We start from the raw sequence: 23,125 nt of genomic DNA on the forward strand, positions 1-23,125 counted from the left end.
CTCATTCACAAAAGGAATTAACATGTTCTAGAGCAGCAACATGTCCAGATAAAGCTGTTATTGCACTTTGTTCCCTACAGCACATCCTTATCCCTTACCTACCTCTCAGTCCCAACAGACCAAGCCTCCAGTGGGCTTCTCTGACAAAGTACAGCCTGTCTGAGCAGCCCTTTGGATGCAGTGAGTGACAATTCCACAGGGACAGAGAAACTCTGCAGAGCGAGAGGATGAGTTTTCCAGGTATTGTATTTAAGGGTACGATGAGCTGGGTCTGCCTGTGTTTATGGTCCAATTTCTCACACCTCAGCTACTTAATATGCAGATTTATTCTTACAGGAGGTCTAAAAGGCCCATAGATCACCAAACAGCCTCTCTAGTGGTATAGGGTCTGTTGCAACTAAAACTGTCTCACTGCAGGGCAATGACAGCAAAAGTCAAACTATCACTGCTGGGATTACTGTGAAATTATGGCTGAGGAGGAAAACAGAAGAGGACTCTGCACCCAGAGAACAGGGCTATTTTCATGCTTTATCTGAAGAGAAAGCAGTTCCAGGTATCAAAGCAGGTAGATTTGTTCCTACCATCTCCATGGTGTGTAGAACCAACATGTGGGAAAAGTGGCAACTGGAGAAAGTGAAGCTGCTCCTCGAACAGAGAGTCTTGGTACACACACTGCTCACCAAGAGCTCTGCAACCCCTGCTCGACAGTGTGGAAGTGGTTCAAGATTCTAAAGGAAATCCTCCTTTTAAGCTTGAAAAATAAAATTACCTAGTGGCTAACAGTCCTCTAATCAGTTGTGCCCCAGAGATGTAGCCCCTTCAAAAAAGCAATTCCTAACTGAGTCCATAAGCAGTGCTGGCACTCCCAAAGCTCTGATGATGCCTATCCCTGTCAGTCTGGCAGAAGGACTTGGCTCAACAGCATCACATTTCAATGCCTCTACATCAATATTAAGGCTTCAGTGGGTCAGTGAGTTATACTTGATTTATTTTTCTTACAGCTTATCCTCATTACATCAGTGAACCACTTCCATCCTCCCCCAAATTAACAACCATTCTCACTCCTGCAGCTATAACAGCAGCTGCCTCACTGACCATAGCAGGGACTACAAAGAAAATCCACATGGCATTTGCAACACGTCTGTAAAGACTCCACTAACAGTCAGGACTTCGATATTCCCCTGTATCAAGGTTCTGGTCATCTTCTTTCCTGACAAAAAAACATTTAGGACTGGGAGCTGCAGTTGCCTGCTTTTGGTGGCAGTACTGTTTTGACCAGTTCAGCTCATCTCAAACAGCAGTGTCATTAATTCCTACATAGCCAGACAGGTACAAGAAGCCACCCAGAGAGGCCAAGTAACTCAAGATAAGGGTGAACCAGAGATTTATACTGCAGTAAACTGGCTAGACAGATTGCCACTGGAGAGTCTGGTACTGTTTATACTGAGTCAGAAAGGAGTGACTTCTGAAATACCTTGAAAATATTTTATCAAGCAGACCAAGGTGCTCTGGGTCACAGCTTGAAAGTAAATGTTGAGGATAGCGTGGCAGACCCCTAAAAAGCAAGCATCAGTCTTACAGCCTCTTGTGTACTTCTTGTCAGGTGGGGGTGAGCCAAGAGCCACTCCACGAAGAGTGGAGAGTGTTCATCAATGCTCACTGCACTGTGGGCTCAGTGCTTGAATGGAGAACAGCCACTTGTTTCCTGTATAGTAACACATTTTAAAACCTGGCACGTTCAGGTGGACACCTGCATAGATAAAACAAGGAGATACTTATCAACTCTCCCACTGGTGTGAGCAGTGGCAGAAGTCATCTCATCCAATACCCACTCAGTCTCTTTAAATAACTGCAGTTGCTCCTACTCACGTTCTGCAACGTTTTGTCCAAGCCAAAAGGAGAGTTTATAAAAAGAAGAAAAAAAAAATACTTACATCTCTTATCTTCTTTTCCCACCTTCTGACACGTTTTTGTAACTCCTGGCATACATGTTACATAGTGTGTGTATATATATATGTATGCACATTATATAAAATATATACTTTCCATACACACTGAAGGTCTCTCTTCACATTAGCATTACACATTCTGAAGAATGCAACTGCAAACAACTCAGGGTACAGAACCGATCCAGAAAAGGGGGGGAAAAAAACCAGAATAAGCTACCCAAAATCCCTAGGAAAGCTTTGCACTCTTTGCAGGTACCAGGAGATCCCATTTTCTTATGATCAAAGGAATAGTTATGTTTCTGCACTGCTGTGCTCCCCCCAGACACACACCCCACTCTGCCGTTTCAGTGGTGGGAAGTGCAAGTTGCTCCCTTTCCACTGAGAGTAATATTAATAAATTAAAACAGTTCCTCTGAAAGTGCTGCCTTAGTCCAGTCCATCACGCCGTGCTCTCCCATTCGCCCTGGGGCTCTGCTGAACCATTCACCACTTTCTTGACCTTCTTCATGCCCTCCATTACTCCTGAAGTCGTCACCCTGGAAGGGAAGGGAGAGACATCAGCAATCAGACCTTGAACTGTAACATCCATTTCACCAACAGCCCGCACTCGTTTTCCTGTGCCTATCAAATCACACTCCTCACGTGTCTCTTTACCCAGACCGAGCAGTTTCATGTTTGGAACTCTCCTGTTGCTCCTGTTTTGCAGCCAGGTATCACCTTGGACACAACACTGATGGGCGCTGGGAGCAAGGCCACTGTCCTTGAGCACCTCAAGGCCCTGCCCATCTATCATTAAACTAAGCCAGCAAATACTATTTACTCATACTTGAAAGGAGAGTTAGAGAGTTAAACCAAATTTGCTAAATTTGAGCAGTTTGCTCAAAAGAACATTTTGCTATACAGCTGAACACCCTCAGTTCTGTGCATTAAAGACAGTGCTTTTAATAGCTGCACCATAATACACAAATGCACGCACAGTGGACAGTGCCCCAAACGAACCTTATTAGCTTAATGCACACCAGCTCCTGTTAATAGCAAAATTACTCAATGAGCAGCAACAAAACAGAGGCGAGAGGTCATCCTTTTTATACCACCCAGGGCTGGAATTGTCATGACAATCTGACCATTGAACTACAAAGCCTCATAATACCATTCAAACATTAGGCAGACTGAACTGTTTATCCAGGCAGAACAGCAGCACTCCTCTCGGAGCTGCCTTGGCTCTCCAGCAGCTCTTCAGCCCAGCAGCTTCTCTGCTGCTACACAAAACAGGCCATTAGGATGCACGACACATTTCCTTTATTCTTTTCCACAATGTGATTCTCATTCCGCGCAGGCATTTTTTTTTCTTGCCTCCCCCTCCCTCCCCACCCCCAAATGTGATACAAAGGTTATTTCGGATGCTGGAAGTAAGAGTGCCAATAGCTCAATGCATTCCCAAGGGATGCCTGGAAGCATACACAGAAGTGTCCTGTTCAAAGCTGCTGCTGTCGGTCTGAGTGTGCTTTCACCTGCTGTTTACCGTGTCAGAATGCTTTATTTGATCAGAGCCGCTAACAACATCTTCACAGCATCACCCCAAGAGGAGAAGTCATCTTCAGATACACTCTTCTGATAATGCCCTTAGTTCCACATTAGATATCCCAGCTTCTGTTCGTGTACTGTAAAAATAATTCACTCTGACTGCTGTGTTCAGTGACTCTCTAGCAGTGGCAGTACTGAGTTCACTTCAGAGCGGGCCTAGATGAGCTTGTGCGTGACAGGAAAGTGTCACAAGAGTACAGATAAAATAAGTTTATTCCCTATTAAAATAAAAAAAAAGTATAGAGAAAAATAAGCAGATTGCTTAAAGGAGAAAGATGGCATTATTAAATAAACATTTCCTAGAAGAGATCAAACTTATCAGCGCAGAGACGTGTAGATCTCTTAAGTTATCCCTGCAGACAAAGGTTTCCCCACAGTCATAGAGGAAAAAAATTTGGAGAAACGTAAGCTAGACAAAAGCAAAGTAGATGGATAACTAATTGGAAAAGCATGCATTGAGATGTACTTAATGGTTTCCTGTCAAAAATGTAAGAACATTGAGTGTGGTTCCAGAGAGGTCTGTCCTGGGTTCACTCCTATTCAGTATTTTCAGTAATTGCCTGGGTAATGGAATAGAGAACTTGCTTATTAAATCTGCACAAGACACTAAGAGCTGCACACTGGAGAACAGGACTAGAATGCTGAAGCATTCTGGCAAATCAAAGTGATAAGTCAGGAAAACATGGGAGGATGCAGCAAGACAGCTACAAAGTTTACTCTTCAGAAACAATCAGCTTTGTAATTACAGAATCAGGAGTAAGCATCCGTTCAAGGAAGAGCCAAAGATTACCGTGAACTGCAAACACAAATGAGCATCTAATACACTGCAGCAATGCAGCAGCAGGCACACTGGGATATATATAAAGAGGTGTTTTACACATACATGACACCAAAGCAGGCCTAACACTTGACTCACAGCGAGGAAGATCCCACCTGGCACACAGCCTAGATTTCAGCACTGCACTCTAACACCATTGCAAACCCACTGCACACCAAGGTGATGACAGAAGGAGTGAGATGTTACGGCTACGAGGGAATGATCCCCTTCCCACATTCATGAGACAAACAGCTACATACTGAAACTGCAGCCAGGTCGAGCCATGTCCTTTGTTACCAGAGAGGCCTTTGCTGGGTCCTGCCCAGTAACAGCAAAGAACTGGGCGAGATTTCAGCGTGGACTCTCCAACAGTGAAGGCTAAAGCCAATCTCAAAGCTGTTCTTGTCTCGTGACAAGTGCATGAAGTAGCTGTGAGTCCTCCTTTTCTCAGATTGCCAATTATACCTGAACAATTCCTCTCCCCCTCAAAATCAGTCCAGCTTACATGTTTTAGTGCCCAATAAAATAAGGGTAGCAACACTAAGACCAAGCACACTGCAATCCCCATTATTGTCCTCAGAGCAGTCTCAGCACTTCAGTTCTGACCTGCAGTATGGCAGGGAAATATCCCTCACCTGCTCCCTGCTGAACTGCACTTCTAGTCCACAAATGAGCAGCAGTTAGAATGCAACAAATCCTTCTCACTAAACCATTTCTCTCCAGAGAGCATTTTTGTGCCTGTCAGGCATTTACAAATAAGGCACAAAGGTTGTTCCCCAAACACTCCATCCTCCAGTGCTGCAGAAATTTCATGGTTTTTATTTTATTCCTGCACTGCATCCAAGGTATCAAGGAATGGCTAAACATCCAGAAGTGTCTCCAGCATTCCACACTGGTGGATCTCAGCTGTCTTTTCTCCTGTCTGTTTTGTTTTATAGTCCAACAAGAAGCACTGCAATAACTGGCAGCAGCCAACCCTTACAAGCTATTGCAAACTGGAGTGAAAGCTGATCAGCCCTGGAACAAAAAAGCTGATCTCTGCAAGGGAAAGATGTGTTAGATGAAGAAAATCACTGCTAATGGAGAGCATCATGAATCAGTCTGCCATGAGGCACAACCTGAGAGAAAGCAGAGAAAGGCAACCAACCAGGACGTGAAGTCTCAGTGCTCAGAATTGGCTGCCTCACAATGCTGTGAGAAACTCCAGATCCCAAGGCAGATCAGTGTAACCACAACAGTTCACTGTGTTGAGGCTGTTTTGGGTGTTAAGGAGAAGCAAAGTCTCCTTACACTGAGTAAGATGGATTTACAGACTCAAGAACAAAACCATTAATGGTTTCTCCTCCTGCAATTCTTCCTCCAGTGGAAATATCTTAAACCCCACGTCCTTGTATGAACATTCTCAACCAAGATCTGTAGGAGAGCATTTTGGTACCCAAATCTAAAGCAACGAAATAATAAAATAAATAAATAAATAACACCAGCAAAATTCCTCTTTTTTTCCCCTTCCTCACCCCCATCTCATCTACTGTACTGTTTATATTTTTGTGTTCATGCCCCAGCTTCATGGAAAGCCTGACAGCTCTTTCTGCCAAGTGTGGCTGCACCTTTTCAGGCCGGGAACTTCAATCTAACAAACTGTCAGCGAGGAGCCCACGTGCTGACAGAACGAGCTGCCCAGCACAGAGTACACAGAAAGGCTCCTTGCTCATGATTAAGAGCTTACTGGTCCTGCTTGGAAAAGAACAGGCTGGTTCTAAGCTCAGGTTCTAGCCACACTTTCCTCCCCACCAGCACAACTTGTGTTGAGCCTGGAATAACTGCAGAGAAGGTCCTGTAATGTCTGGGGATTCTTTCTCCAATACAGAGGCGTTTTAGCTGAAAAGACTTATTACAAGTCACCTTTGCCATTCTTGATTTATGTTTTATTCTTGAGAGTTACAAGAATTTCCAGAGAGAAGAGCTGTGCCTTAAGTTGCTTCTGTCACAGACACCTAACCTGTGGATTTTTCTTGATAGATTGCAGATTTCCAGTGTCCTTAACAGTATTTACATTTATTGCAAGATCAAGCTTTGTATAGTTTGCACTGCATGAAAACAGACACGAGCTAGAGAGTTGCTCTTAAAATGTTCTTTTTTTAAGTGCTGGAAGAAAAGCAGGCCTGGAAAACAGGCTTGACCTCCCAGCTTTCCTCTCCGTTGGCTCATAGAGATGTTAAGTCTAAAGAAACTGAACACTTCTGTTTTACAGAAGCTAATTTTAACAAAAAACCTCTGGGAGAGGAAAATAACCATAAAACCTGTCAGTAAGACACAGCAGAACACCATGAAGTCTGCAGGCTTTTACCTTCTGCCATAGCCTCTGAAGACAAGTGGGTATTTATCACATAAAAGACAAAACACTCATGCAATGGTTAATCAGGTCACTGTCAGGCACTGAGTCACCTGCTCAAATAATCTGTAATTTCCCCTTACTCCCCCCCAGAAACAACACTTAATATTTATAAATGCAAAAAATAGGACCAGCAAGACCCAAGTCAATAAGAAATTTAATGCACTTCGAGTGCAGTGCTTCACCTGTCACAGAATGTGCATAAACTCTGCTTTTCAAATAAGTGCAAACTTAACCTCCCTGATGGAGGTGGGGAAGAGAGAACCAGACACAGATTATACCCTGCCAAGTGCCCAAATGGAGTAAAACTTCTGGTGAATCAGATGAGAAAAATTCAAGCAAGGCTAAAGGGAGCAACCCACAAGGCACAACAATAGAAACTCTCAAGGCAAAGAGCAAAATGCCTTACCAGGAAAAGGCTCACAAGGAACTCTGATCTTTGGGTTTCTAGTAATTCTGTTTCACTGAGGTGAGATCTAAATCAGTGAATTAGTTCATTAAAATTTCTCCAGCTTATTTCTGTCAGATTCTCCTAAATTTAGCAATTTCTTTAACTGATTGACATCACTGTATTTGAAAGGTGTCCTATTATTAGTCCTAAAAAAAACCCACAAACCCACAAGCAAAAATTCATTAAGCACATAAGGCAAGATAGAAATTCACTCCAACAGGCAACAATTAAAAAAGCCCATTGTGGTACAATCACAAATCCTGCCACATCTTCCAGTTCAGGCAGTGCCTTCCCGATGTCAATATCTATTTACCAGCTACCAAACTGAAATCAGTTTCTTACATAACCATTTTAACACCTATAAGTGAAAGTGATTTTAAGGTCACTACCCACTAGTTGGATTCCACTTGAAAATATGACAGATTTTCTAGACCCAAAGCAAAAAATAGCTAAGCATTAAAAAAGATCTTTGTTACCAGCGATATTTCTGAGAAGTTCAACTCCTTAGATTACACTTGAGGTTGGATTCTATGATTCAAACCTCCTTGTAGCCATTTCCCAGTAAGATCCATTTCTTTCTGAGCTAACTAGGAGAGCAAACACATCCCGACTTTTTTTTTTTTTTTTTTACTTCTGTATTACAAATTGGAGAGTTCATTTATTTCACCCAAGATCAGGTAAAGGAGATTTAGCAAATTGGAAAAACTCTTAGGAATAGGCTTGTGAGCCTGTACATGAATTGCAATTATGCATGAAATGTATAACTACTAAAGGATTAGGCTGGCTCTGCTCCTATTAAGGCAGCAGAGTCTGTGGCAGTTATAGCTGTACCCAACACTCCTGGCAGGCTGAATTTCTTAGGGCAGCTTCTATCATAAATTCAGAAATGCCACTCATTTTCTAAGTCCTCAGAAAATCACTGCAGAGCAAACGACAGGGACTTAGGCTGAGCCCTGCTTTATCATTTCTCCAGACTAGCTCAGGTCCTGAAGCATTTGTGGTGCCTCACGATTTAGCAGCGAGGAACAGAACAGGGAAAAGCATCAGCAAAAAATCCATCTCCTTGGCTCAGTGCTGCTTTAGATAAATTTTTGCAAAGGTACAGGCTGAATGCCAAGGCATCGTGGTCATTTATGTTCTGTAGATTGGCAAATCATTTTTGTTGTTGGCTTGGGTTTTTGGGAGTTTTTTTAAAATAAATATGAAGCATTAATGACAATCTGTAAGGCTCGTTCGTGTTCCATGACATAAAGTAAACTCAGAAGCTTTATTACTTGATATTGTCATGGGCATCTTTTTGCCCCACAAAAAGCTTTACCAACCTATTCCACACTACTGCTATAGCCACGTTAGAGGCTCCTGTGCATAAACACAAATCTCTTTACACACCCCAAACAGACACCTCGTCTTTAAGCGTGTGGGCAGACCCGAATCCTTTTCAGAGAAGGATTTAGAGAGATTCAAGTAAACTGGTTTTAAACATCACTTTTCTCAAATCAAGTGAAGAGGTTAAAGAAAAAAAAAAAAAAAGGAGGGGAAGGGGTTTCTTACACAGCTTCCATCTCCAGGTCATCCTCATCATCCTGAGAAAGCTGTAGATAAGGGTTGTCTGACGCTGGACGGAACTTGTACCCAGTGAGGACAAAGAACACAAGCGTGGCCATTTCATCCAGCAGCTGCAAGTGAAAACACAGGGTTGAAGTTCAGTCCTGTAATGCTTCATGGTCACACAACATCTCTCCTCATTCATAAGGTTCAGAGTTTAATGGCCAAGGAGCCTGTGCCAGAGCAGAAAGAAAGCAATTCCTGCCCTGTTATCATCAATCCCAGGCTAAAGGCTGTCAAACCCTTTGTTCTTTCAAGCTTTCCCTGTCATTTTAAATACAGTTACAGTTCTATCCATCACTTCAGAGCTTTCAAAGAACTATGGCAAGACTTGGCTTTTAAATGGGGGGAGAGGGGGAATAATCCCTAAGTTATTTGGTATTTTCAACAGTTAATGTATTCCAAGGACTCCCTGCACAGTTACTTGGATTATATGTTAAGAAACCAAGTATTTAAAAGTCACTAGGCAATAAAGCCTGTAGATGGAAGAGCAAAAGCCTAATTCTCTGGCTCCCTGGGGCCTCAATTACACAGGACAAACGTGGCTAATTTTTTTTTCTTCTTTGTATGTTCTTGATTAATTTCCTTCAGACATCTTTAAATTGAAAGACTAAGAAAAATCAATAATGCAATTACTTTCAGACATCTCATGTATAATCCAGCAGGCTCACTGGACAAACATAAGACTAAAAATATATTCCTTCACCTTAAGCATATCACTGATAAAAATCAGGAGGAGAAAGGGTGCAGCATTGTGCTTTTGAGATGTTCTACTATAACATGAGGATCAATTTACAGATTTTTTTTTGGTGCTGTTACATTTAAAGAATAATAGAGAGGAAAAAAAAAAAGCCCAGGAATGGATGTATTGTCCTTTGCTGGCAAATACCTGGTACAGCCATTTCCACTGGAATGGAACAGCAATCTTTATGAGAATGGCAATGATCCGTGTGAAGTAAATGTAACACACAATCTGGGAAGGGAAAGGAGAAAGCGTGATGAGAACAATAGCACTGTCCTTACAGAACCTCTTTTTCCAGAGAAATAGCTCAAGCAATTCCCAGACAACTCCTCATGTCAGACTGGCCTTATTATGCTCCTCAATAAATATGGAAGATACAGGCCGAGGGCTCGACTGCTTGTTCAACATCCAAATAACTCCAGCTGTTGGTAACACACTCACGTTACAGCAGGAAATGCTTTAAGTATTACGATTTCATAGAACTCAAAGAATCACCCTTGTAATTTATCACTCTTACCACTTATAAGAGCCTGAAATGAGGCTGTTGGAAATCATTAAGAAGCCTGTGTTCTCCTGGGAGATATACCCATGGCTCCCACTGACTTCATCACAAGCTGCACACATGCATCTCAAGGCACCATTTGGTCCCAAGTTTAATTTTTAGCAAGTTTACAGTATGTTATTCAAGCCCATCAATTCAACTGGCAGCTCAAGCTGTCTCCAGAGGAAATCAGGAAGCATTACAAATAGCTGGAACCAATTTAAAGATAGACAGAAGGATGCAACCACTAGGAAAAAAAAGGGAAGCTGCTTTTGGGATTGTAAGCCAGTTGACCAAGATGCCAAAGCACAGAGCTAGGATCACCTCTACCACATCCACCAGCTGTGGTAGCTTCCAACAAGTATTCCATTTAAGGGTTTGAACAGCTTCCAAGTGCTCTGCATGCCTGTGTACAAGTGTTTTACTTACCATAACATAGTAATGTCTGAAGAGCTTCAGCTTTGCTAGGTTAATGGCAGCTATCAAGAGAACACAAAAGTCCATCAGAAAATTGTTAAAGTGAGACAGTTAATTTTTCTGCTTGTCTGCAGTGGTCAAAACCAGGACTCAGTTAATCCCAGACTAGAAGGGTTTGTCTCACACCCCACTGGGCACTCCAAGGCAGGCCAGACTGGTGTGTCCATACACTGGACAATTGTCAGGCTGGGGTGAATTCTCTCTTAAAAAGGGAACTCAGATTGCTTTTACACTAAATTTTATATGCACACACTCTGCAAACTTCCTCTACCCATGTACAGTCAAGTAGATACAATCACCTCACTCCTGCCAGAACGGCCACACCATCTGACACCACCTCCTAGAAAATTCCTGTCTTTTCTAGAGGCCTTGCTGACCTGAGCAACTTTGGGGTAATCACAGCTCTGGGAACCACTGCATCTCGTTGAACTGCAGCACAGGCATTTTAACATCTAAGCAGGATGTTCGTGGCTCTGTCACAGCTTACAAGTGAAATGGGAAATCATCCTAAACAGTTATTAAACGCAAGTGTTCCCGCCACAAGCCGTGTAAGCCAAGGCCCCGGGCAAACCTCCGTGTGTTGGACAGATCCCATCAGCTGCAGGAGCACAGCAGACACTCATGTGAACGAGCTGAGGTCAACAACAGATGGAACAGCTGTCAGCTCTGGTTTGAGAGTCAGGTTTTATACGTGCAGCAGGATTACAAACACAGACTCCTGATGCTTTTGTGACAACATGAGAGGCAAAGAGTCCAAGATATGTTGACAGCCTACAGAGATGCAGTTTATAGCCAGTGATACAAGCTGCCAGTTCAAAAATGTTGCCACATATTTACTGATAGTCCCTCCAAGCCCTCATAATGTATTTTTCAGATGTAGAAGTGCAATACATTGTGTGTTAATTTCACCTGCACCCCCTCACAGGATTCACCCCCAGCACAAATTTATAAAAGGCTGCATATATTTGCACATAAGGTCTTCCAGGTTCACAAGAGAGCAAAATACAGTATTACACATGAGGAAGAGAAGGGCTGATAGTTCCCAAAGAAATGTTTCAGTCCCTGTGACAAGAACAAAGCAGTTTTTCTTAGAGAAAGGCAACATCAAACGCACTGCTCCAAATAAACTCCTGTAGCTTCCCACCAGAGAAACTACAATGAAGTCAGGCAACATTCTGTTATAATGATAATTTGTATAATCTAGAGATCAAGAGTCCCTTTCCAGCTTATATTTAGTGTTCCATGAGAACCACTGAAAGCTACGGACACCTTGAGACAACACAAACCGTCCTCCAGCAGAAACACTCCAAGAGCAGCACTTGACTAACACAAGGCATGATGACCTGATATTAAAAGCTTTTCCCAATAGAGTTGGTGAAAGATTAAATTGTGTAAATATGCAATAAATCATGAAGCAGGGAAGCAATATTGTCCTATTTTAAGGAGAGCTGCATTAAGTGTGACCACGAAGATCTTGTGATTTCCCACACACCAGTTTGCACACAGAAGGATCTATTTTGAACTCAACGCATCCAACTTCAGGAACTGCCACCAACTGGTGCAGTGACAGGCCATGAGAATTACCAGGCTTTGTAGTTCAAGGAACACCAACTCAACAGCTGTGATTCAAACTGCCAGTCCATCAGTGCTTTACAGACAACAACAGCGAGCTGGGGAGTCATTTCTGTTGGATTCACGCAGTGCAGAGGATGAAAGGACAGCACAGACAAAGATCTGGCTGCCAAGTGAAGTGTCACAGTGCCACCTCTCCCAGCTGATGAAGCACAGCTCAAGATCTCACCTACTCATCATGATAATCAATACCAAGGAGTCATAAGTTGGTATGTCCACCCATCTAGAATGTTTGAGCAGGGGAAAGAAAGGTGAAGGAAGGAAAAAAGGCAACCACCACCAAGCAGAAAGGCAAAAAAGTCACCAGTGGAAGCTGGCTTGCTGATTTATTAGAACCAGGTGCTCTCTTCCAGCTGCCTCAACAGCAGAAATCCTTCACTATCAGATACTCAAGTCAGTATTAATGCATGTCTACAAAATTCTGCCAGTGTTTTTTTTTTTTTTTTTTTTAAACAACTCAAAGTTACAGGACACACTGTTCTGGAGAAAATATAAAATCATCATTGCTTGGCATCAGCAGCCTATGATTTGCTTCTTCACAGTCTGAACGTGCTCCAAGCAGTAATATTTGAGTCTTGCTGTCCTGGACAGTTGAAGACTTCTGTTCACCTCAGCCTGGCAGCCCAGGCACTGACAGCAGCACTTGCGGCGAGGCTTGGCCAGCAGCTGTCACTTACGACTTGAATCACTTGCAGCCCCAACCTGTAAAGCTGCGATAACACAGCAGCAATCACAGCAGGCAGTAAAGGCTGGGTAAATTTATGTTTCAAGTATGATAACCATTCTGCAAAGAACAGTACTTAACTGCAGAGAAGGGAAAAAATGAAATTAAAAAGACTTTCTACCAAAGATTTTACAAATTAATTCATACCTGTGTTCCATCTCTTTCATAGGGTAATTAAAAAGATGAAAGCCATCTTTCCAAGAAAGACTCATAACATCTATACCTTGCTCCCCTCAGTTTTCCCTCTCTATCACCATTTACTTGAACAGCTTGTGTCTGCGATAGCCTGATCTGCCTCGATCAAAACACAGCACAGCCCAGGATTTTGATAAGCAGTCTCCTTTTCAGATTGCCCTGTGCTAATTTCCAATGCTGACACTGCCTGGTAGGATGGAAAAAGGAAAGCTGGACCATCCACCGCAGCCCTGCACACCACACAATAAGCTTTTTGATGAATACATCTGACCTTTTCAGAATATTTATGTAATAACAATCCCGGGACTGCAGCTGAGGGCACAGGGGGGCTCAAGCCCAGACAATACAGTACAAAAGGCAAACCCATAAAGCAGCAAGAGAACACACTCAAGTACAGCTGAGAACATCTTTACAATGCTTTGCTTGCTCTGCTCACTCTGGTGCATTTGAGATGTGATCTGGGCCATTATCGAATTGCAAATGGAAGTTTTCTGTTCTCCCCAGTGGTGCAGGACACATGTAGATCTAGACCTCAAAAAAGCAAGTCTGAGAAGCGTGGCTCTACAGCCTCTAGAGTACTCTGCTTAAAAGCACTCCTGTACTAGAAAGAGGAGGTCAGACAGACACAGCAACACTCATGGCACGCATGAGAAGGTGGCACAGACTAGTTCATCTTGAATATCCCGAAATACACCAGTCACTTGGCACAAAAGGGTCAGATGAAAGTCCAAAGTACAGGATAAGCAACGTGCAGTTACTACATCAACCCTGGACAGCACCTGGGGCACCTGGAAGCGGTGCTGAGCTCATCCAAGCAGAGGCTGCCCTGCACCACCAGGCAGGACCAGGCTCTTTGTCCACAGCATTTTCATGGCACACCATCAGGAAGACACTGAATACTGCAAGTGGTTTTTCCCGCCATGGGGGCAAGCACGAGAGCACTAATCCTTATATACCCCCTGCACAGAACACAGGGAATGTTGCCTGGGAGCTCCACACTGCAATCTATTTCCCCTAATTCTGCTGCCACCTGTGACATGCTGCAGCGCTCCAGGAAAACAGCAAACCACGATCTGAGTGTGCCGTGTCACATTCTCATCACGCTGTCACACACGGAGGTACCAGCAGAACAAACTGCAGCAACGTTTTCAACCCCCATTCCTCCCTCAAACAACAGATGACACGATGACTAGAGTGGGTTATGAGACTTAAGAGGTCCAGTGACCCAGAGCTTGGCATTTCAAGCAAAATAATATCTAAATAATATGTATATACTCCCTCTCTTTTCTCATGATGCCTGTAAACGAGGTGGTGGCAGTTGAGCAGCTTTGCAGCCTGAAGGATTCTAGGTCAGCTTGCAAGGCTGATTTCCTTAAATCTACAAGACATTTGCAATGCAGATCTAGGAGTGGACAGAGAGCACAAGCTCCCATCTGAAGGAAGATGTAGTGACAGATCAAAGAGGTGTAGCTGAGCACTTGCTTAAGTCTGAAGGTGGCGATTTTTAAAGGGAAGGGAAAAAAGCTTCTAAAAATGGGATGTTTACACCCACTGCTGTGCAAGATAAGAAGCCTGTGTAGGTCAGACTTACTGCTTTAAAGATCACCTTCATGGGAAAAAAAAGCAAACAACCAGGCAGCTCAAACTGAGCTGTATCACTGTGCCATGTCTACTCCTCACTATCAATCCACAGCATCTGTGTATCTAAGGTCTCCCTGGATAATTATGGCTTTAGACCCATTCCTCCAGCTTTTCTACGTTAGAATAACTTAAAATAATCTGGTTTAAATGACTATCAGCTAGTAACTCCAAATCACTGCCATTTATAACAAGAGAACAAGACAAACAGTCAGGAAACACCACCAAGATACCAAGCCTTAAAGTCCTGGAGTTGTTAGTTCTAACAGATGCAAGGAAGCAAAAATAATTTTCCTTAGGTCTCTCTCACCAGCAAGAAGGTCACCAGAAGACTCAGTGCCAGGAAAAAAAACCTAGTGAATGTCTAGTATGTAATTCCCCAATACACTCTATAAGTTAATGAAGCTACAGGGAAAGCAGCCTTTGACCAGACAATAAATCCCAGCAGGCAACAGCCAGTCCAACAAGGACTGTCTGCACAAGATCCAGTTCTAACCACAGGACAGCCAGTGCAGCACTTAAACTGCATATAAGAGGATCCAGTAATTTTTACTACTTCAGCAGAAAACTACTTTCAACAGCAAGAAATAAAATGCTGGTGATTTGAGAGTTAGAGCTGGTTCTGTTCTTCATATGAGAAGCTGAGACACTGAGCATCATCTCTGCAGAACAGAGCCTCCAAGGGAAGCCTCCAGAGCAAAGAGCACGTGGTTCTAGTAAAGACTGTTCATTGATAAGCCTACCATGAATGATTTTATATTTTACAGTGCAACCAAATCACTTCTGGTTTTCTCAACAAGACACAGTAACAGCGTGACATCGTTAGGTCACATTCTGCTTCTGGCATCACATTGCCATCCACTTGCTCCCCGAGGGCTCCCATCAACAGCCTCTAAACAGATTGTGTTTCACAAGTGAGTCCCAGCACTGTGGCTCTCCTGGCCACAATCTGCTGTCAGTCTATGCAATGTCTCCCCTGAAAATATTTTCCTTAGATATTGTTTTATTATTAGTGTAGCATAACGCAGTCGCTAAGTCCCAATCAGCACACAGTTACTGAACTCGCAGGATCTGCACAACCAGATGGCAACACCAGTAGGTAAAGCTGGTAACAGCAGTAGGTGATCCACAAGCAACATTCACAATAAAGAGCATCATTACCCATGGAGAACAACACAATACAGAGGACTAAAACAGTCCTTAAGGGCTACTGTGCATAGCACTGGCTAACTGTAAAGAGACAGTAATTTCCTCTAAAATTAACATTTTCTGGTACACACCACAGTGCATCCTTCAGAACTGCTTGGGTTTACTCAGATCTGGATTCCACCAGTTAGGAAGGACAGTGGACAGGTCCAGTCCTGATGCTGAACACCCTTGCTGCTTGGCCACCTCTCCTTCACTCAGGATATCTGAAGTTAAGCAAACTCCATAGCACCATCTTGTGATAAGAACCAAGGTAGGCACGGGGAGAACACCTGGGGCCACCAGATCTGGAATTGGTATCTCAGTTACATGCGCTAACTGCTGTGTGCCCAGCACCAGGAACAGTCAGATCCACAGCCACCCAGGAAAAAGAACCAGGCCTGACACATGTGAAGTCCTCTGTTCAGAAGAGACTGCTTCAAGGAGTATCTAAATTTTAGCACTTTTTTAAGAGTAAGAGCATAAATACTCCAGAACATGTGCCTGGTGGACAACATATAACAAATTCATCAGTGAATGTCACCAAACCCAAGTGAACACACCAGTAAGAAAGCTACCAAGAGAATTAATGTTGCATTATTAACACTGACCCTTATTACATTTGTTTCTATTAGAAATTAATAATTGTCCACCTTTGTGTTTTGAAGGAGTTTTTTTTGTGTATAGTGTTGTTATTTGAGGGCTCTTTTAACAGCTCAGAACTTAAAAATCCCCCAAATTCATTCTAAGTATTGTTTTAATTTAACAGATGGCAAAAAAAAAAAAAAAACACAACCACCCTAATCTGTGATCTGAACAGAGCTGAGTTCGGTATCAGCCTTATACTTCACCTACAGTGCCAATCATAGCAGTGAAATGCAAGAATGGCAATGAAAGCCAAGAAAATGGCTGGAAGAAGTATCCAGACCTGGGAATACATCTCCAGAAAGAAAGACAAGAGTTAAAGGATAAGACTGGGTTAAAAAGTTGTTGCCAACAAATGACCTTCTACAAATGAAGCTTCTGAGAAGAATAAGCCACCAAATGACAGAAGATTGAAATGGCTGCCTGCTTCCAAGGAAATCAGTGCTATGCTCCAGAGCTTCTTGAGGAGCTAATTCAGAAGGGAGCAGGTGAGGCAGGAAAAGCACACACTACAGCAGCTGGACTGGGGTTGGCCTTCCATCCATCACCTCATTTTCACTGCTACAATAAACATGACTCCACTTTCCACCAGCAGCCCTTGGAGCTGCTGTACAAACATGGGCAAGTCAAGAACTCTGCTACACTGAATGCCAAGTTATGTTTTGTTTCATAATGAGGTTTGGTTCCCTCTATTTTGCCAGGAACAGAGTTCTGCAGAGATTGAACTAAGGGGGTCTGGTTAGACTAATAGTCAGCAATTCTGGAATTCATTTCTAGTTCTGCTTCTGAACATTCAAGTGAGAAAAAAATGGCAAATCTGTCAAAATGATTTGCTCTAGATGTCAAGTTTAGCTCAAGCACAGAGAGCTGTGCAGGCAGCAGAGAGGGAGTTACACACAGCAGTTCTGATAGTCAAAGCAGTACACAAAAAAGGTCATTTTCCAAAAGTTATTCCCATGAGCCCACTGAGGAAAAGCAGAGTGACACTAAAATAGTGTAGATTTATAGTTTTAGTTTACATATTTTAAATTAGCATCACATGTTTGAAATTCTGGCATTATGACATGAGGTATAAAACAGGAAAAAAAAGACAGATTACTTGCCTTTCCCATCTGTTGCTGAAGCCTCCTGTAAATGTCTTATTGACCTGAAAAATAAAAATAAAGAATATATTAGCTGTAAGTTTCCACTGTAGTCCCCTAGATCACTGACAAGTTTTGTTAGCTCTTTATGGCTGGGGTGTGATCAGAATTAACTGTGCTTGGCACTGCACACACTCCACCCTCATGCCCCCAGCTCAGGCAGTGAGCTCAAGTATCTCTGTTTCCTTGGGATTAAGAAAGCAGATTGCTAAAGCCCACTTCAGCCTACAGAAAGGTTTGTGGGAGGTAGGGAGGGAGCAGAGTGAGAAACTGGGGCATTTTCCTGCATAATGCTTTCCACTTGTAAAATTAAGCTGAGCCACTCTTCAGAGAACTGCCAAGCATTTGGCATCTCACTGCTCTTTTAAGCTATTTTCATTTAAATAGTTGATTACAGCTTAGACATCTACATGGGCAACTTATGTAACAGAAACTACCCTGCAGGAATGTAAATCCAGGGGCCAAGGCTTAGTCACCTTGCTCACATGAATCATCCCACCAGCTGCAGTGACACTAAGCAGATGAAAAAGAGGCAGGATTTTATGTCAGGGGCTTCAGTGCCAGTTTATGTTGGCACCATGGCAATGCAGGAACACTGGTTGCACACTATAAACAGTCACAGGACAGCTCACCCACATGCATTTGTTCTTCAAATACAGTTCCTTTACGGAAAGTGAGTTTTGTACCAGCCTATCACTAGGTTGGACACACAGAGAAGTCACTTCTGTCACAGGAAATCAGAGTCTGGCCACGAGTTTTATTTGCCAGACCCAAATATCTCAACCTCAGAGCTGCAGCATTTTGACTGAAGAGGAGGAAAGGACAAGTGAGCAGTGCAAATTCCTTGGAATACGTTTCCCAGCCTTGGCAGAAGGCCACCAGGACTGTGCAGGGCTCTGCCTTTACACAGAATACAACTGGGAAGGGAAGGACAGCTGAATCCCACCAGCATAAGTCAAGCTGAGGCTTATTTCCATCTACTGAGCAACAGAGTTATCTGAAAAACTAGAGTTACACAATTGGGAGAGATGACATGTTACCAGACATTTATATACATTCTGCATACATTTTGCATTTCAGAAAAAAATAGAGATACTGGAGAAAAAGAAGAATATTCTGTGTTTACAAACCAAGGAGACAGAAGCTCCTTCATATCTTCCCTTAAACCCAGCTGTTTATTCAATTAAGACAAAATGCATTTAGAAGATAAATGTTCTGGTTAACTGGCAAGCAGCAACAATAGTGTTTATCTGAATTATCAGTGTTTTGGTCGGGTTTTATATAACCAACATTATTCCTTGCCAAGTAGAGTGGAAGGAAGGGCGGGGAAATGCTCCCTGTGGGATTATTTCTCCTAAACAGTCAAATAAACATGCAGCTACTCTGCTTGAAGGCAGCCCTGATCTTAGACAACAGTATTGTCTTAAAATGTAGCAGTCTAGTTTCTAATCTCAGTCAGTGAAGCAAAATCCCATTTTTCAATTTAGAGAGTCAGCGCTTGTGCAAAAATCCAAGTTTCAAAAGCACTTACAGTCTGCACTGTGCTGGCCACGTTTACATCACTGCCCACCTTACCTTATCCCCACTAACATCCCCAAAACCAGTGTCTTCCGCAACACTAGACTGAAGTGTCAAGGCTTATAAAGTTTGAAAAAAAAGATAACAGAATGTTTGACTCCACAGGACCACTGACTTCTTTCGCTTCACAGTATCTGCAGCTCCAACAAGCTGTCAATGCCCATTAACTCAGAAACAGCTCGAGCCACCAGGGCTCTGCAACCACACAGCACATACAGCAACTCACCATACCACTGGAAACAGGATGGCTCCACAGCACAGCAAGTCCACCAGGAAAAGGATTTCTTTCCACAGGCCATATTCAGTCGTGCCCTCCTCTGTTGACTCGATGATAATGTACGCCACGTTCGCCAGCACCTGCACAACAAGAAATGTTCCATGGCTTCAGAAACCTTCCAAGGAGACACATGTGTGTTGCCAGTTCAGCAAAAGCCCAGTCAGTAACATCAATAATTTTTCCTGCAGCTCTACGTCTAGAAGTCACACGTTCAGCAACGCCTTCACAAGGTTTATGGAAATAAAACTGATTGGGACTTATTCCTGCTGATATTCAGAAAGTAGTTCTTTTTTTACACACTGTGCTGAATCTACTGTATCAGTAGAGAAAAAGAGAGCAAAATCTGATTGTTTTTATATATAGAAGCAGAACTCTGCAGATGCACATACAGACAATAGTTTAAGCACATAATTCTAAATTAACCCAATAACTCTGACAGGTCATCAACCATTTTTTGGACTCCACACCTGAGCTCTGTAAGAGCCTCAAACATTAATTTTATACTTCTGGTTTTGCAGCTGGGTAAGGGACTTCATCAGGAAAGGGCAAAAAACTGTTCTATTTACAAAAATCAGAAGTGCTGCTCTCCTGTGTACTTCAGTCCCTGGACCAGGACACTGATCACTTTGAACACACTGGGAATGTTTCCCTCAGACACACCAGGCCTACAAGTCCTGGGTTTTCCATTTTTATTTCCTGAAGTCACTCAAGCATTTGAGAAGTGACAGCTTTCATTTAATTCCTCTGCATAGCAGTCTAGTACTGTTATCCAGCCCAAATGTTGTCCCAGCATGAATATACCTTCCTTATAGCCACTTGTTAATTTGCTGAAACTATTTGATCACCATTATCTCATGCTCAATATAGAGGGAAAAATAGAAGAAATCAGAGAAGTAATTTCTAGCCTGAGAAATTCCAGCTCAATTTGTACTGTAACCAATACAAGCAGTAAATATGTGATATTATGTGAAGTTTTCACAGCCTTTTCCAGTCTGCAAAAGCAGTTCTCCTCACAAGACAGGAAATACTGACACCCCTCAGTCCTCACCTGAAGTGGGATGACAATCATGAAAATTTTTTTGTCTTTATCTGACAGGATGTGTTTAATGAAAGCCCAGCCTGTGCCAATGAGGGCGATGGTGATGAACAGAAGGGCACCCTTCAGTCTGCAAGAGAAACAGTGAGAGACTTTATCACACTTCCTCTTGTGCCCAGGTTCTCTCCCACAGCCAGTAAAGCCACAAACCCAAACAAATGCTTTGCTATTCATAATTTTGGCAAGCACTTATCCGTCCCACAATAGTGGAGCAGATGTACTTGCCTACAACTGTGTATCACAGAGCAGTATTAGGCTTCATTCACAATTGTCAATAAATGCAGTCTTCTCCTGGGGGAGCCATCCATTCACCATCGTGAACACAGGCAAAACACAGGCAGCTGTGCCCTCTTACCATTCACACCAAGAGCAAATTAGATACTTGAATATTAGTGTGAACAAAGGAAGCAAAGCATTTGTTATCCTTTTACTCCTCCACCCACAGAAGTGCCAATTCTCTGCAGCTGCCCTCTGTAAGTGGAGCTTTCCCCTTCACTCAGGGCTGATTGCTGATTCTTTGGGACTGTGGTCTGAATGAGAAGACAACAATTTCCCAGTTTGCTCCGGAGGGAGGCAATTCATTCTATTGTCTGAATCTATCACATCCATCTTCTGACATACTTACAGGTGAGTGATGTAATAAACAACAGCCCAGCCCTCAATGGGAAATCCCTGAGAAGAGATGTAGTGATAGTCGATCTGGAAGCAGAAAATACAGCACTTTACAAGCTGCTCTTCAGCACCCCACCCTCTGTAACACAGATCTGCTTGACAACCACTTCCAGTTTCATTTTCCAACCAGTGTGTGCAAACTCAGCTCTGTCACATTCAGAGATCACTTCCTCCCAACACATTCTAGTTTTGTTTAGCAACAGTGAGATCATTTCCACTTGCTGCATTTCCTAAGTGTTAGTGGATGTATCTCGTACAATCTACATCCTTCCCACACACTCCCATGCTTAGCTATACCGAATCAACTGCATTTTGGAACCTACTTATTCATTCATTGTTCAAGTTCAGTTGCATTCCCTGAACTAGAGGCTTTCTAGTTTCACTTTTACTGGAAGCCAAATTCACTTCATTAGACTCCAAAAACATTTGTAGCAGCTATTTTACCACGAACATGAAGGTGAAGATCGTGGCTGGCACACACACTGAAGGATTAAGTGCTTGCCACTACCTTTATTTATGAGATCTTTACAGTGGAAAGTGGAAAATACATTTCACAGACTTGATCTGTTGAAAGTCTTAAAGCTGATAAGGTGAAGTCTGTTACCACACACCATAATACTTCACCTACAGCAGTGCCCTTGAATTTCACAAACACTGACCAAGGTTTCCATTTATTAACATTCACAGCAAGCCATGAAGCTGAAGCAGCAGCACAGCTCAAGCTTCCAGGCCAGCCTCAGATGGCCAAAACATCAGAAATTGTGGTGCTCATTAAACCCTCAACCCTTGCTGCTTCAACACTTCAGGCCATGATCTCAGTTGTATTTAAGGTCAGAATTTGCTGATGAAAACTGAATCACTTCTACCAAAGAGCTGCAGTTCAGTTCCAATGCTTCAGTATTAAGGACAGTTCTCCCTCCTCTCCAAAGCAGATTTTTCTAACAGCATGGCCTGGATTCCACGTTTCTACTTTCCCAGGTGAACAACTTCAGTAGAGATGTTACACGTACCGCATGGAAGACCAAGGACAGCGATTTTGTGAAAGGAAGGGCTGCCATGAGCCAGTGAATCTTAAAAACATCATTTCTGGGAAGAAAGAAAAGGAGGAGGAGCATCAACTAAAAGTCATCAGTAAAAAAACGTATTTCTTTAAAAAAAGACAGCCAGCTAACCTGCTTACCTGCGTTTACGAAGTATGTGGATCCAAACAGTCCCAGACAGGAAAAAGAACATGGCCATGGAAATGTACAGTTTTGGCAGTGGGATTTCACCTGCTGAGAGGTAGCTTTCAGGATTCTTTTCCGTAATTTCTATCTGAATATTAAAGGCATGTTACGTGCACAGTCGAAAAAAGACTTTTTTTTTAAATTATTGAGTTAGCAATTACAGTTCACAATCAAATTCACCCATTTAAAGTGAGCTTTTCTGAAAAAGTGACTGTTGGGAGACTCAAATTAAAAAAAAAAAAAAAATCAAAGCCAACTCTTTATCCTCAAGACTCTCAAAACATTTTGCAAAATTACTGCCACAAGAATAACCTCCTTGAAAAACAATGTTTCAGTTATGCAACGTAATTGAGAAAGGCAAAGTAATTTCCCTAAAGAATAGTTGTTCCCTCTCCCAAATTTCACAGCTTGCCCACCTTTGATTCAGAAACAGTATCTACAATATGCTGCCAGCCTGTTACTCTGTGACTGAGAAAACAGAAGCATTATTTAGCATCCAATTTATGCCCCCAAGTGGCTTGATTATATGTATGAAGACTTCAATAAAATAATGGATT

The 23,125-nt window shown here is 42.6% G+C and overlaps 1 protein-coding gene across 3 annotated transcripts in view; it reads right to left on the minus strand.

Moving 5' to 3' along the window:
* Window positions 1-1,651: 1,651 nt before the first annotated feature.
* GPR107 (G protein-coupled receptor 107) overlaps window positions 1,652-23,125 on the minus strand; it is a 33,945-nt gene continuing 12,471 nt past the window's right edge. For all 3 annotated transcript variants that reach the window (XM_027911675.1, XM_027911673.1, XM_027911674.1), the window contains 10 exons: window positions 22,523-22,656; window positions 22,353-22,428; window positions 21,296-21,369; window positions 20,623-20,740; window positions 19,524-19,654; window positions 17,681-17,724; window positions 10,511-10,560; window positions 9,688-9,771; window positions 8,745-8,869; window positions 1,652-2,485 (listed from right to left, as the gene is read on the minus strand). In XM_027911675.1, coding sequence (XP_027767476.1) covers window positions 2,389-2,485; window positions 8,745-8,869; window positions 9,688-9,771; window positions 10,511-10,560; window positions 17,681-17,724; window positions 19,524-19,654; window positions 20,623-20,740; window positions 21,296-21,369; window positions 22,353-22,428; window positions 22,523-22,656 — 933 coding nt within the window. In that variant the 3' untranslated portion in view covers window positions 1,652-2,388. The remainder of the gene's footprint in view (window positions 2,486-8,744; window positions 8,870-9,687; window positions 9,772-10,510; window positions 10,561-17,680; window positions 17,725-19,523; window positions 19,655-20,622; window positions 20,741-21,295; window positions 21,370-22,352; window positions 22,429-22,522; window positions 22,657-23,125) is intronic.

This window comes from Empidonax traillii, unplaced genomic scaffold (genome assembly GCF_003031625.1).
Source record: "Empidonax traillii isolate 1590-97213 ecotype Southwest subspecies unplaced genomic scaffold, ASM303162v1 scaffold34:size3740991, whole genome shotgun sequence".
NCBI classification, from domain to species: Eukaryota; Metazoa; Chordata; class Aves; order Passeriformes; family Tyrannidae; genus Empidonax; species Empidonax traillii.